Genomic DNA, 15,784 nt, shown 5'->3' on the forward strand with positions numbered 1-15,784 from the left:
TTGCATACTAATGCTTTTTATACATATAAAATGGGTGCTTGGGAGGGCAGGGGTTAATGGACAGATGTGAAAATTGACAGGTTTTATGCTTCTGACTACATCTTTAGAAAGTTCCTTAAGCACTTGGTTACATTTTTAAGCTTAACACACTTTCCCTTCAATTACATTTTTTTACATTCCTGTATCAAGCACTTTCAGTGCTTATGAAACTTTTTTTCATTTATTCTGAGCTACTAAAACATTGCAAGACATGTGAAATTCTACTTTGGCTTGCTTTGTCACAGTGTGTGCTTGAAACACATTTGTTCTAAACATGTAAGAACAAAGAAAATAGGAGCAGTGTTGAAGTAAATTGCTATAGAATGTTTCCTAAAAGACACAGGGTTTTCTTATACTAAATATAATGTGCAGCTTAGGAATGACTAGCTGTCACACACAGCTCACCAATCTGCTGGAGCTTATTTAAACCAAAAGAATTTCATACATGCACACACGTGCATACTTGGGCTCACCCTGAGATAGCAGTCTCAGGCTTCCTGAGCTTAAAATTAACATCTGCAAATATCCCCCAGAAGCCCAAACATTATCCAGATTCACAACGTTTGGTAATACAATTTCTTGATTACTGAATCTTAGAGGAGAAATTTCCAGTGTTAACATCAGTTAGCTGAAGAGGTCATGGATGACATACTGCAAGTGGAAGGAAGAGTTGAGCTCTACTCCCATAACACTGCAAAGGCACCTTGGCTCACGCAGAGGGGTAAAAGTGCCTGTGAGAAGCTCCTGCTACCATTCCCTGCTGGCAGCTTGCTGGTGGGGCAGAGAGGGCTAGGAAACAATCCCAGTGAAAAATGGAAACACTTCAAGTTACTTCTGCTGGATGAGTATAGGAAGTCCTATTGTAACAACAATAGGAATTGTTGTTATATCCTCTGTTTAGGAAATATATTAAAGACCAAGAGAGCAGCATTCTGTTGGTGTGTGAGGAAATCTGCTGCAAAGATGGCGTAGTTATTTTGTGGTAGGGCCAGGTCTCTTAGAGAAGGCTACAGCTTCAAACAGATCGCCGCCACTGCAGGTTGCAAACACACAATTGAAGGCTTCTAGTTCTCAGCTCACACACAGATGTCTTTCAATAAGTTTAGCCAGTAATTTCTTCAAATTGCTCAGTTTATCAGCAGCACATGTCATCAATCCTGGAGTGGCTGCTCAAGTCAAGCTACAGAATCCTTAGCTTACAGACACAGCTGCAAACAGGTGAACAGGCAGAAAGTAATTTGTGCAGCTTGGTGGCTGTCAGACAAAAGACAGACAATCTGTGTTTAAAACAGATTGCAGGCCTTGCATGAGCCAGACAAAAGGGATTTCTACAACTGCAAATAATTCTAAGGTTAACATATTTTCCTTTCTGCCATTAGGTGATTTGTTAAAATTGGAAACAATGACCATTATAAATCTACACAGAAACTAGAGATAAGATGAAAGAGAAAAACAGATTGCTAAATAAGTTTACATCCTTCTGTTGAAAAGCATACAACTGGCATTCATATAAGTCCCTTTTTATAAACTAAGCCAAGTTATAGTACCTATAAGGATATTCTGTATATATTGGAAATTATGGTAAGAATGTCTAATTGTCAAAAGAAACAACACTGTAAAAAGATGAAGTTCATAATGTTCCTCTATATTAAAAAGTTGTCCTTCTTTTCAAATTCTCCTTTGGTTATTGTTTTAAGATACTACAAAGATTTATCAGGATTTCTTTTAACTTTGAAGTTCTCCATTTCCTCATATATTTTAATATTGGGTATCTTTATCAAGTTTTATTGCACTAAGTATATCAGAGTTAAAATTAGTATCAAACAAATTTACCATAGTGCTAACCTAAAACACTAGGTTAGAAAACATGTACTTCCCAAACCACAGATACTCTTCAGATGTGTGACTACAGAATACCTTTCCCTTCCACTTCTCATGGGCTCTGTAAACTTGCCTTGACCTCAAAACTTCTGCAGCATTCCATGAGGTACTAATCAAGCTAATGTAATATAGCCCTTCTTCCTGTTCAGTTCAGTAAGTACTTATGTGCAATAATATTGACGGGTAATTCTATGCTTAGTTTAAGTTGTTCTGGTAAATTTATTTTCCATGTTACTTAAAACTTATCAACCTAGAGACATGAGGGTGGAAGAAGATGCAGCTAGTAACTAAGGTAGCATATGGTTTGGTGAAGATACAAGTCTGTGCATAGATGATAAACCAGTCTGCTAAGCACACTGAAATATATTGAAATCAATATGCTCTGTGCATGTAATACAGTAATACTTCTTAGAAAGAATCAGTGAATACAATTGTATGATTCTGGTTAATCATGTGAAAGTGTTTATGAAGATTATTTAAATTGTCCTGCCAAATTTCTGTTTTGTTTTGTTTTACCAAATGAAAAACAGCGACTTACTGAAAAATAGTATGTGCTTTTTGTTACGTGGTCATTTCCCATATTACATACTTGAGTCTGATGTTTTTCACAACTGGAGAACACTATTGTTAGGCAATTGCAAGTTTATACTTCTATCAAAATACAGTATTATATAAATCTGCAGGAAAACCTTACAATGAGGTTGAGTTGAAGAATTTCTTAGATTTCTCAAGCATAAAGAAGTATATCACAATCATGTGCTTTAGTAACCTGTAGTATGGAAATGCTTTTTCATGGCAAGATGCTGATTCCAAGATTAAACTGCATCCTTAGTATGTGTTAAGTTACAGAACTTCCCTTACATTTGGATTTTCTACTGTACACAGCTTATTTTTGGTATCTTAATAGTGTGAATTTTAACTTCTCAGAAATGAAATACACTAATGGAGATTCTCTGTTATTTAGTCAGAGAAGATTATATACTATCTTCTTTCTTTATAATGCTTGTTGGTTGTGCAGTGTATGTACTGAAGGTTGTAGCCTGACATTGGTACCGTGTTAGCATATATGGGCTTCGTGTAGTCACTGTGAAGGTGAGATCATCATCTTTAAAGGATGGTTTTAATTTGATTTGCTGAATCAAGTGGACACTGTATTTAAGGAGGAGAAAAAAAATATACTCATGCAGGTTGCTGTCTGCAGTCCAAATTGCTGATCAGAGAGTCTTTATACACATCGGTAATGTGCTGTGCAATATAAGCTGAAATATATTCCACAAGGGAGGAAAACGGAATAGGTTACATACGCTGTTCCTAAGTGCAATGAATATAAAACTCCATTACTCACTTTAAGCAGGTGCTTTTTATATGAGGCTTTAAAGAAATTTAAAACTGCTGGTGAAATGATTGGTTTGTACAGACACGACTTAACTTCCAGTACTTTGACCAGATAAAGAGGCTAAAAATATTTCTACAAACATTTCTTTAATTATTTCAAGGATTAAAGGTTAATACCCTCCTGGTGTTAGAAACTGCCATTTCAGACACTAAATGTACTGTTTCTCTTTAGGTTCTCAGTAGTTGCATATAACGTTTAAATAAAAATGTAAACATTCTTGGTTTAACTTAGAGCATTGTGTTTTTATATTTATCCCAAACAATGTGTATTTACATTGCTGGGAGGAGCACAGTGATATCAAAAAAATCCAGCGCAATATAGAAGTTTTTAAGAATGAAACTCCAGTTAGAAACAAACTCATTCTTAGTGAAATGTGGCTGTGTGTGTGTGGAAAATAACATGGGAAAGGGTAGCTTCAGTTCTTTCTGTTCTTTAAAGCAGCATACACTGAGAAGGAAAAACATGGGGAGATGGTTCAAGGTAATACTGATTATACTGCATTTTAATATTTTTTCATGTAATCCCTAACATGTTTTATTTATCCAGCCTGTCTGAATTACTGTCTTCCTGCTCTTTCCCACTCCTTTACAGTCAGGATCCCCAGCAGCAGCCACCTTTTTTGTCCATATTTTACGCACACAATTGCTGGCTTGCTTCACTTTTCTTGCTTCTCCCCTATCCACAGCAACTCAGGAAATCAAATTGTTAAGGATTTCATCTGAAATGGTAGTTCTTTATTATTTGTTTATAATATTGCTATTAAGCACATCTGTCTTTATTCTTTTGAATTCTTATAAGCCTTTGTGGTTTCTTCTTGAAGAATTACTTTGTCCATCCTCTAGAATCCTCAGATGTTGACTTTTTTATGGTCCATAACTGTTATTTCCTATATGTAATTATATCTAATGGAGCTTGGGAAAGATTTGAGTCATAAGATACTCTGACAGCAAACAGGTGACCAAGTGTCATGTGTGTTACAGGGAAGCTCACAACCATGTGTGGCTCCAGGTGTTCGATCTGTCATTTCTTGAGAAGGTGTTGAGATGTGAGAGGACTCTTGTTCCTCTAAGAAGGTGTTGAGATGTGAGAGGACTCTTGTTCCTCTAAGAAGGTTTTATTTTATTCTGCATTTTGCTGTCCTGGTAAAACTATAGATGTCCTTTTCCTCTGGTTGCTATGCACCTTTTTATTAAAAGAGTAGTTGTAAAATGCAGGCTTTATTCCAGAGCCTAAGATACATTGCAACTTATGCTTAGCATAGTTGATGATAATGCATTTGAACTCATACTGGATTGAACTTGAACTAGATTTAATAGAAGCTCAAGAGAGAAAACGTGCATCAGGTTTGCCATTATAATAATAGCATATATTAATGAGAAGAAGTGTTTTAATATACTGTGTTCTTCTGTTTGAGCTACTTACCTCAATATACAGTAAAACTACTTGATTTGAAAGGAGTGGAAGGCTCATATGACTTCAGATGGAGTCAGTTGCTTGTGAGGGCTTCAAACCAAAGGGTGTGTTTCTGGGGGTGGAACCTGTAAGCTCTTCCCTCTGTCTGTCTGCCTGTGTTTTTCAGGATCATGCTGCAAGTATTTTATGGTGAAAGATTTTCAAGTTATTTATTTGTAGCCTGGAAGCTTTTACATACACGTAATTTGTAGCATTTATCTGCTGACAGTGTATAGCTGTATGGATTGTTTTGAGAGCTAGGCATGCAGATTCTAATAGTTATTCTGGGTTTTCTTGGAAGACAAAAAGCATTTTAATGTATTAGCTTGGGCTTCTACCCTTTGCCTCAAATGATACAGCGGTATCTGAAATGCATCTATGGAACTGTGCAGGAAGGAAAATAAGTCCTTTTCTTGTTTTCAAACCTATGTTTGCAACAGCAGGAACAGTGCCACTGAAACCACTTTAATCCTGTGTCCTTGCTGGTGTCATGTTGCTAAATCTAAAATAATAGCTTCAATTAAATATGCTTATAATTTGCAGTGTCTAAATAGCCTATTAGCAATAGTAGTATGAGTAATAATAAGTTGCCTAAAACTATACCTTTCACAGCTAAGTTTTAGAGGTATTTGCAATACTTTATGTTTTACTATGTTTAAAGAGAGAAGATAGTATTCCTTCTGTAAATGTTTGCTATTTAAATTAAAAGGAACAGTGTAGATCAACAGAGTATGCATGGATTCTACTTCTGTTCCCTACACTGAAAATGTTTCAGGATGGTCCCTGAGTTTTAATTGTCAGTGTGTGCTGGTTGGCCTTCTGGGTACAGTGGGTAAAGGGAGTTCTGAAACATTTCCCATTTGCATTGTATTTTCAGATTTTTCTTTCAGTGATAGCTATTTAGTTCTCTTATGAGGGTTCAAAATTAAAGCATTATTTACCTGACTTGATGATCACTTAGCAGAGATTGTCAGTAGAGTTACTCAAAAGGTGCTTCTGACCTAGAGTGCCTTAAACATATTCCAAATGTTCTGTGATTACTTCAGTATTGGTTTTCAGTCTCTGAATATTTAGCTCTCCATTTGAAGCAGGACTGTGGAATAATCAAGAAGTTCGTGGATTAAGGTAGATGGGGACCTGTATAAAGGGTATTGTGTGGAGTGTCAGAATGGGAATGTAGCAACAGGGATTTGCCAGATTTAAGTGACTCTCCCTGTAGCTGAAATTGTTCTTGAGCAAGCTGGGAAGATTTTTGCAGTGTTTAAATCTCCATTATGAAATGATGAGCCTACGTCTGGTTTACTTTTTAGGAAATAGAGAAGCCTAAATTGGTTTACAGGCAGTTTGAAGATTGAAGAGGTTAGTTACAGAGGTTTTAATCTTTTTCTTTAAAATGAAAACCAGTCCATGACTGGCTGTGTGCTTGGCCCTGAAATCCATTTGAAAATACTGAAGGTACTTGTGGAGATTGATTTTTGTGTTGTGTGTGCATACATGTGGCTTTTGCATCTTATGTTCTGGTGAAGAGGGTGGTAGATATTTACATTGATAAGTATTTTGTCATTGTCACCCAAGAAGAATGCAGCTTGACTTTCTTTAGATGGTATTTTAGTCTGTCAATAAGTATTTTCATCCTCCCATTCATCCATTTAGTTTAACTCTGAGTACCATGGTTGAAGAGGAAATGAAAGTGAGCTATTTTTTAGATGTGGAACTGTATTACAAGAAGTTTAAGACAGTAGAAAATCTGTCCAGCTTACCATAAAATAAAGGCAGGTCAAGTCCACCAAAATCTTGTTGTTAATGCTTTCTTAAGTCTTGGGGATGGGTAGAATGAAGCATTAATTTCTTACAGTACCAGTTTGTGGACTGAAACCCGGTTGACACAGTGACAAATAAGTAGTGATGATAAACAGACTAGCAATAATAATGCTAAATAAAATTGAGTTAGAAAAAAAGGTGTCCATTGACACCTTGAGATCTTGAATTACTGATTTGAAGAAGAAAGAAAATAGTAGTCAGGGTGTGTCTACGTCAGGGCTGCAAAATGTAGTCTTCACATTCGATAAGTGGAATTGTGAACACAATAAACATATTTGAGGAAATTCAACACAAAGATTTAGTTTTGCTACTAAAAAAACTGAGAGGTATTTGTACCTCTCTTCTTCTTCTTCACTTCAGAAAAATCTCTTTTTCTCTGTTTCTCCAACTGAAGTCCAAGGAAGTGATTCTGCCCCTGTACTCAGCACTGGTGAGGCCACAGCTTGAGTCCTGTGTCCAGTTCTGGGCCCCTCAGTTTAGGAAGGATATCGAGGTGCTGGAGTGGGTCCAAAGGAGAGCAACCAGTCTGGTGAAGGGACTTGAGCACAGACCCTATGAGGAGAGGCTGAGGGAACTGGGGCTGTTCAGCCTGGAGAAGAGGAGGCTCAGGGGAGACCTCATCGCTCTCTACAACTCCCTGAAAGGAGGGTGTAGCCAGGTGGGGGTTGGTCTCTTTTCCCAGGCAACTCTCAGCAAGACAAGAGGGCATGGTCTTAAGTTGTGCCAGGGGAAGTTTAGGTTAGATATTAGAAAGAATTCCTTTACTGAGAGGGTGATCAGGCATTGGAATGGGCTGCCCTGGGAAGTAGTGGATTCTCCGTCCCTGGAGATATTTAAAAAGAGACTGGATGTGGCACTCAGTGCCGTAGTCTAGCAACTGCAACAGTAGTGGATCAGGGGTTGGACTTGATGATCTCTGAGGTCCCTTCCAACCCAGCCAATTCTATGATTCTATGAAATAAAAAACCTCAGTTACAGAACCCCAGTGTTTTTGCTTCAGGTGGTGTGTGCATGGAAGCACAATGATTGAAAGAGATGTTGAAGTTCCTGTGCTGCTGTTTTATTTAAATGAAGATGAAATCCTTTAAATACTAGAGTTAGGACTGATGCCACCTAGATCTAGTCTTCATGGCCTCTATTATGTTCATACTGCGAGGAATAAGAAAATAAGTTTGTATTTAGCTTCAAGCTTTTCAGGAGTTCCAACTCTTTAACAAGTTCACCATGGATTTTCCGAAGTCCTCACTGAGGGCACCGCTTAGCAGAGACTGAGCATGAATGAGTGTCTTATGCTTTGATTTGTTTACTAGCTTTTCTGTGTTAGTAACATTTGATATTTTTTTTTGTGGGGAAAAAAAAAATGACATTTTTTCTTGATTCCAGTAAGAATTAGATCTAAATGTTACTTCATTTTAGTTCTTTGCTTTTATTCATGGATTGATCTTTTGTAACTGAGTTTGAAGTCATTTTGATACATATGTGACAGTCTTTGACTATATCATGATGCCAAACCATAGTTTATTGGTACTTCATGCTTTAAATATTGACATTTTTCCTTCTGAGGCTATAACTTAGATGTGGGGAGAATTTATGCAGAGCTGGTTCTAGAAGTTTTAGTCATGCCTTACTCATTTCCCATTTCATATTTTGCAGTTCATAGTTTGCTTATGATTCTTCTAAGGAATTATGTGTTGTATTTCACGAATTTGGTGGCACACAGTCCTCCAAATCAGTCATGTATTTCTTTTACTGGTTTCCCATCACTTCTATTTGATCAGTTTAGATTTTTTTTGCTTGATTTTCCATTAATCATTGCAAATTCACCTTTGTTACAAATGGATTGGGAAAAGACGCATAGGCCAAGAGGACCAAAGCTCTGACCAAAAAGTTGTTGGGGAGGATATGGGGTTCTCCTTTAAAGGGTATAGGAATCTTTCTCATTAGCGTGATACTTCTGTGCATGTTGCTATAGCAGAATGGTTCTTTAGGCTTGGAGTTAAAGTGACTTAATGTACACAAGGTGCAAAGTGTCAAGATGCAGTAGATTTTAAATTAACCTTTCTGCCATATGCAAAGAACAGCTTTTTAGTTGTTTGGTGATGCAGTATATTTGATGTGTGATTAAATTAGAACAGATTGTGTGATCAGCTAGTATCAACACAGTCAGCAAGTATAAACACGGTTACAAGACACCACTTGATTTTCACTGCAAATAGTTCTACAATGGGCAAGATGATTCCAATAGAAAAACCGGTCAACTACAGAATGGTGATTTTTATCTAGAAGCAGCCATAAGTTTTACTTGGTAGAGGGCAGGTATAAGTGCCTCTCTGTCTCCATAAAGTCTTTGATTACAGTATTCCTGATGTAAATAATAACTAAGAAAATGTGAGGTGTACTGAACAATAAATGTGGTGTTTGCCATTTGGTGTCAAAGCAATGTTGAAAAAGAGTGGCATGATTATGCTATGTTTTCTGAACAAGTTTTCCATTTTTTTTTTTCATGTAGTTGAAAATTGAGATAAAGTGTTCATCTCATCCCTCACTAACAAGAAAGAAACTGTTCAAGAAAGAAACAGCTTATTACTGCTGTCAGGTTTTCATACACATTAAAATATATTGTTTGCCATAGAATTGTTAGTTATATGATCATGTACTGAGGGTTTGTGGGTTTCTTCAATGCCAAACCATTCAGCTTTCCTGGCTTCCCATCATTATCCCTAGCTACTGGCTGGGTGAAAACCAGGGCAGTGGCAAATTGGAGCTGTGCTTTGATGGCTCTCCTGCTCCTACTGACGGAGCAGGTAACAGGACAAGTGTTCCCACATTTTTATGTAGATTGTAGCAAATAAGTGTCTTTAACACTGCTGTATCTTGCTGAAATTTGTCAAGTCCAGGTGTTACTTGATGAGAGGAGTGAAGAGAAACAAATAGGGAGCATAATCACACAGAAACTTGTTTCCTTCTTTTCAAATATGATACTAAAACAAAATTCAAGTTACACATGTAGCTAGCATGGGAAGTTTTAGTCTTAATGCAGACAGGTTGTCCAGGGTAATAAATCTAAAAGTGAACTCTATGATGGAAAATACTTAGTTTTAAAAGTACTTAGTTTTCCATAGTGAAGTGAGAAAAATATGTCTTACACCACATCTTGTATTTTGAGGCATGAAAGTTGCTGAAAGATGGAAACAGCAAGAAGCTACTGGTTTTGAGAAGACTTGCAGGATGTGGGTCAAATTATCAACTCAAATTTGTATTACTTTGACTGTAATCTTGGCTGTTACTAACTGTATTTTATAGTCTTTGTTTTGGAATAGACAGAAGACAGGAAAATATACTCTTTTTTTTCTCCCTCAACACAGTGGCTTCTACTTGCACAAGTTTATAGGAAGTATGAGGAGGCAGAGCCAAGACTAGAAAAACCTAGAGATGCCCAAGCTGCTTTTGACAAATTCATGCATCGTGCCTGATACCACACCTTAGATTAAAGCTTTTCAGCTTTAAAAGAGGCTTGGCCTGGGCAAGGCTGGGAATGAGGAGTGTATTCATGAGACTAAAGCTGGTAGCTGATCTTTCAAACTGAGCACTGTTGGGATGTTGTAGTGGGAGGCTGCAACTGGGTTGCAGTGAGCATTCTTTGAGCCTCAATTTCAATTACAAATTAGGCTGTGAACACAGAAGACAAGGTAAATTTTTGTAAGAAAGTATGCATAGGATGTGGAACCTACTTTCACATGGTAGTCAGGTTTACTAAATGTCATATGTCCCTTTCTATGCTGCATATAGGCACTACCAAATACACTTCAATATTAGGAACTGGAATAGGCACAGTGAGCTAAGCACATTTACCAGGTTTAATCCTAAATCTTGTATTTTCTAGAATTTTTTAGAAATTTTTCTTTACTAGCTAATATACTCCCTGGATTAAGTCTTATAGAAACTAAAGAATTAATAAATTCATTCTGCAGAGACTATATTAAGTATCTTTGTGTGTAACTATCTTGAAATAGATGTCAAAATGCTTTCCACTTTTTTAACCCGATATTATGTAATACATTTCTTGCATAAATTATGGATTTTGGAACGAATTCTGTTACATGTGTGAGGAAACAGTTCCATAATTATACTAATGTTTTCATAATTAACAAGCTGCTTGCCAATTCTAACTGACAAATTCCAAGTCACTTCTGAATGAGGGGGAAAAACCCATAAAAAATGGCGACTTCTGTTAGTTTTTCCTTTCATACAGGTGTTGAAACTATTTCTTTCTAATTTGCAAGTAAATTTATGTATTTTTTTCTGATAGGCAGTGCTGTACAGAATAGGTGGGCTGGCTTTGTTCTGGGGCTGCTCTTCAGCTCTCCCAGCAAATTGCAATCCTGACTCGTAAGATCCCCCACTGCTGTTGCCACCAGGGTTCTAGGCAGCTCTTCAGTAGCACTGATTTTTTCCAACCAGTGTGGTGGTGGTTTTCTGGTGTGCACAAATGTGGGCTGAGGAATGACCACCAAAACTTATTTCTACCTGTGACATCAGGCAAGGTTTGAACTCCAGTTTTAGATGAAAAATGGCAAGCGTGGTGTTGGCCTCCTGTGCTGTTCAGCTGCGGGTTTAATGCTTTGCTATTGAGTAAAATGCTGTTGTCTAAATGTAAGCTGAAAACACTTAGTCATTTTAAGATCCTAAAATAAAAAGGTTGCAATAAAAACATGAAAGAGAATGGTTGCAGTGGCACTTATAAAGAAAAAAAAAAAGTATGTATGTGTACATATGCATATTTATTAATCCAATTTCCAAGTGGCCTTATGTGTTTTCCTCTCAGTATCTATACATATTTTATGCATAACTGCTTGCATTAAAATGTCCATATACAGCGTTCTCTCATTGCCATTTAAAACCTGTGAATCACAACAAAAATGCTATAAGAACATCTAAGGTAGATAATTAAAGTATAATTAAGTTTAAATGCCTTGGTGAAGGAATATAAAAATATTTAAATTCAACAGGCTAGTACATTTGCAGTTTTCTTTTATTAGGTGTGAAATCTAAGAATCCCCTGCCAACTCTTGAGGGCTCAATCCAGAACGTTGAATTGAAGTACTGCGGCACATCATTGGTCAAATGTGCCTCTGGGACCCTGGGATCAATAAAAATTTGTGCCAAAGCCCCAGGTATGTGCAGCTGGACCATGTAAAACTTTATTGCCTGTACAGGAGAATTGGCCTTGCTTTTTACAAGGAGAGTTACTGAAACAAGAATTTACTCATTGTTCCTATGAATCAGAGAGGGGTTTTTTTGTATTCTGTTTTGGGGTTTTTATTGTTATTGTTAAGTGTGCCAGGATGATCCGGTCTGGCCTCAGTATAGTCAATTTTTACACTGAATAAAAAAAATAAAGATTTTTTTTTTTTCCCAAATGAGACAAATATTAATCTTAAAGCACTGGGGAAACTGGAATAACTCTGCATTTTCTTACTGCAAAGAATATTTGCATTTTGCTTTACTAATAACATTATTATTTTGTTATATTCTTTTCATTGTTTAATGTCTAATTTTCCATCAGTGCTACAAGTATGTATTTTACTTATGGATTTTTAATAGAACTGTCATAAGTAGTTTTTAAATTTCTTTAATAAAAATTTTTTTGAAGAGCATGCAGGAACTTTATTCTGATCAATGCCTATGATCTCTTCCTATGTAAAGGCAGCGAAATGTCAAGAACATTAAAATTGCAATATATTTAACTCTAAGTTTATAGTGATTTTCAACAGTGGAAATTACTATTGTAAAGAGAATTGTTTTCTTTTTTTTTTTTTTTAAATCCTCCTGGATGTAAAGACATTTACAAGATAACATTAAGGAAGTTGTTTAATAGCTTATATGAGATTGCTCTTTCTACTTCCTCTTTTAATTCTGTACTTAAAATATTAATAGCTATTCTCTTTGGACTAGTGAATGTTTATGTGTTGAAAATTTATCTTACTACAGTAAAAGCTCTAAAGAGTCTAATCTTTATCTTAGGTGACAGTGGGAAGGAGAAGCTGATTCCTTTAATTCAAGGCCCTTCTGACACCAGAGACTTACACAGCAGTAAATGGCTCAATGAGAGCAGAAAGCCAGAATCTCTCTTAGCTCCAGATTTGGTAGCCTTTACAATCCAAATTCCACAGTATATGGACTACTGCCATAATTCTGGTAAGTGCAAAACTCCTTCAATCTGGTACTGCATTTATATTTGTCCTGTCTTACCTTCAGAAGTGACTTGGTATAATACCAAATGTCAAAGTATTTTTTCCAAATACTGCGCTCGCTAGCTCAGGGAGAGACACAGGAACTGAAACGAGCATCTTGGTGTCTGTCTTCTTGAATAAGGAATGCTTCACTGATTTTTGGTTGCTTTGGAAATTACCTATACAGTACCTTTTCTAAACCTTTTTTTTGGGGCAGGCTTCGTGTTGAGAGTATTAGTTTTATTCTTTCTTCCTTTATTGGCTTGAGCTTCTTATGCTTAACTTAGTGAACTCAAAATAATTAATATAAATTTGCTGCATAACTTCCAATTAAAATAAATTTGTCATGTATTTATTGATAAAAAGGTTATTTTCAGAACACTACATAGCACACTAATGATGTCATCAAACTTGGTAGTGTGTTGGATTTAAATAATAAGCAGCATTTTCAGACAGTTTAGGGAAATTTAAGGGTGAGGTTTTTTGTGGTTTTAAAAGTTTATCCTGTTACCATGCTAATTGTGGAATCAAATAGGGGGGAAAAAAAGAAAACCCAAACCAAAACAAGAAGTATCTAGCTTAAGGAAAGCAAAAGAATTAGCTGACTCCAATATTAAAGAACACAAAAATAGACTGGAAAGTGTGCTTTTTTTTCTCCTTTTTTTTCATGTGTAGTGGTTGTTGAATGTCACTAATCTGAAAAGTAACTGAATTTATTACTGTCTGTAAAAATTTATTACTGTCTGTAAAAAATGTGCATCTGTAAGCAACATTTGATTCTAATGCAAAGTAAATATTTGTAAGCACTGTGCACTTCAGCAATTATGTTATTTTTTTGGTAACTGTACTTGTCTGTTTCTTGGAGAACATCATGTTGGAAATGTTTACAGTAGTGTTTTTATAACAATTATCTTAAGTTTCTGCCCCTAAACATGGCTGAAAAGTAATTAATGAATCAACAGTCTCTGAATTATTCAGATGTTATTTTTTTTAAATGAAAATCTGTTGCACATGTTGTGTCACTTAAGTAGCTTTTATATGTTCATAATATTTATTACTATTAGTGATTGTTTCATTTTCTGCCTTTTCTTGAGCATCTTTTCAGTGTATGTTTTTGATTTTTATCTTAGAATATTAATTACATTTTAAAGGAGCTGTGTGTAAGTACCCAGGCTACAGAATCAATACTTTTGTTGGGGGTCTTACTGATAAAATGCATTTTAGCTCATCAGTATAGTGGATAATCCAATTAGACAGTAGAGAGCACTTTATAGGCAGGGACAGGAGCTGCCTATGAGAATTAAGGCACTGACAGTCCAAGTGGCAGCCAAACTCACATGCAGGGACTTCAAGAGGCAGAAGCAGGTTTGGAATGGACAAGTGATTGGGGTACCTGCTCTTTAGATGGAGATGCATTTAAAATGCTAAGGTTTTAGAACTGAAAATTTACTGGACACCTCGCCTGCAACTCCCCCCTCCAGTGTCTCAGGAAAGTTGTGTCAATTCTGTATACTTGGGTAGTAGTTAACTTGCACATCCAGGCTCCAGCTCTGCAAGGTGCCACTTGGGACCACAACAAGTGAGAGGGAAAAGCTGAGAGAGATGTTAAAGCTTTGGTGCTAGTAAGCATGGAGAACAGTTTACTGAAAATGATTTTTATTTAACATAAGACTTACTAGGGAACATTAACATTTAAATTATCTCAGATTCTATACAGAGGATGACAGAGTTAATTAAAGACTTCAATTTCAAATCCTTGCTGAAGGGACTGAAGCAATGTAATGCAGGAGATGTGGCTGTCTTTTGTACTATGGCTGTGAAAACTGTGTGGAGAGAGAACATGAAATAATTTGAGGGTATAAAAATGCTTTTGCTGTCATTTGCAGTCACTTCTGGGAATTAAGAAACCTGTACTGGATAATTTGACTGCAAATTCAATTTATGCTTCAGAGGAATAAAAGAGTTGTTTAAAGCTGTGTGGCTGGAGATGATTGTGTCGTGGTAAAATTGTGTTATTTAAGCATTTTATCCAAATAATGTTAGATATGATATTCTAAAGTAGGAACTTGAACTACAAAGAAAAGGGAGTAGTACAACCTGCTTCTAGAGAGAATGAAAAAAACTATGCAGGAGAGATGAGCAAAATAATCCAGAATTGTTCAGATTGTTAGAGGTAAGGCCAGGGTTGACCAAGTCTTCTGACTCTAGGAAGTGCATACACAAATAGCTTTGTGTCTGATGCTTACAAAATACGTATTTGCTTTCTCAAAAGAGCTAGGGGGGACAGCAGTTCCAGCTTGGTGGGACTGGTTAATTTGTCACCAGCACTCAGGTAAACTCTCGGTATACATGGATTCAGAAATCTTTGCAAACTCAGTGTCAGTGGAGCTGCTGTCACACCAGGCAGGGGGGCAGAGCGGTGCATTGGAGCTCACAGAGCTACAACAGAGCCACCTCCACTAAGGACAGAATGATAGTCTAGAGAAGCAATTGCAGGCCAGTTTCTGATACTCTGTAAGGAATCTTGGAAAATAACAGTGCCTATGAAAGTCCAAAATCAAAGCAGTTTTTTGAGTATAAAATGCCAAGAAGGAGGTTGTGCGAATGGTGTGATGTTCTTGAATAAATCAGAAGAACAGATAGGGAACCTTTCTCCCTCATCTCCCTGTCGAGTCAGCAGCTATTTACTCTTTGGTACCACTTGAATGGTATGATCCAACAACTTCCACTACTTGTTCGTAGGTGGCTTTGCAAAGATTGAGTACATATTTACAATTTGAGTGATAAAGCATTGTACACTGGTGTTTTATTCCTTGCTATTTCACTTTGTCACAGTTTAACACTGGCCCAGCAATTAAACCGAGTGACAGATGTTCTCTATTAATCTCTCTCTCCTCCCTGATAAAGAAAGAAGAGAGAATAAGGGAGAGAGACTTATGGGTTGGAAACCAAACTACACAGC

The 15,784-nt window shown here is 36.6% G+C and overlaps 1 protein-coding gene across 1 annotated transcript in view; it reads left to right on the plus strand.

Annotated features, from left to right (window-relative positions):
* VPS13B (vacuolar protein sorting 13 homolog B) overlaps positions 1 to 15,784 on the plus strand; it is a 417,894-nt gene that overhangs the window by 117,876 nt on the left and 284,234 nt on the right. The window contains 2 exon segments of the mRNA XM_030444536.1: positions 11,629 to 11,763; positions 12,614 to 12,787. Of these exon segments, the coding sequence (XP_030300396.1) occupies positions 11,629 to 11,763; positions 12,614 to 12,787 (309 nt within the window).

The sequence above is a fragment of the Calypte anna genome, chromosome 2 (genome assembly GCF_003957555.1).
Source record: "Calypte anna isolate BGI_N300 chromosome 2, bCalAnn1_v1.p, whole genome shotgun sequence".
NCBI lineage: Eukaryota > Metazoa > Chordata > Aves > Apodiformes > Trochilidae > Calypte > Calypte anna.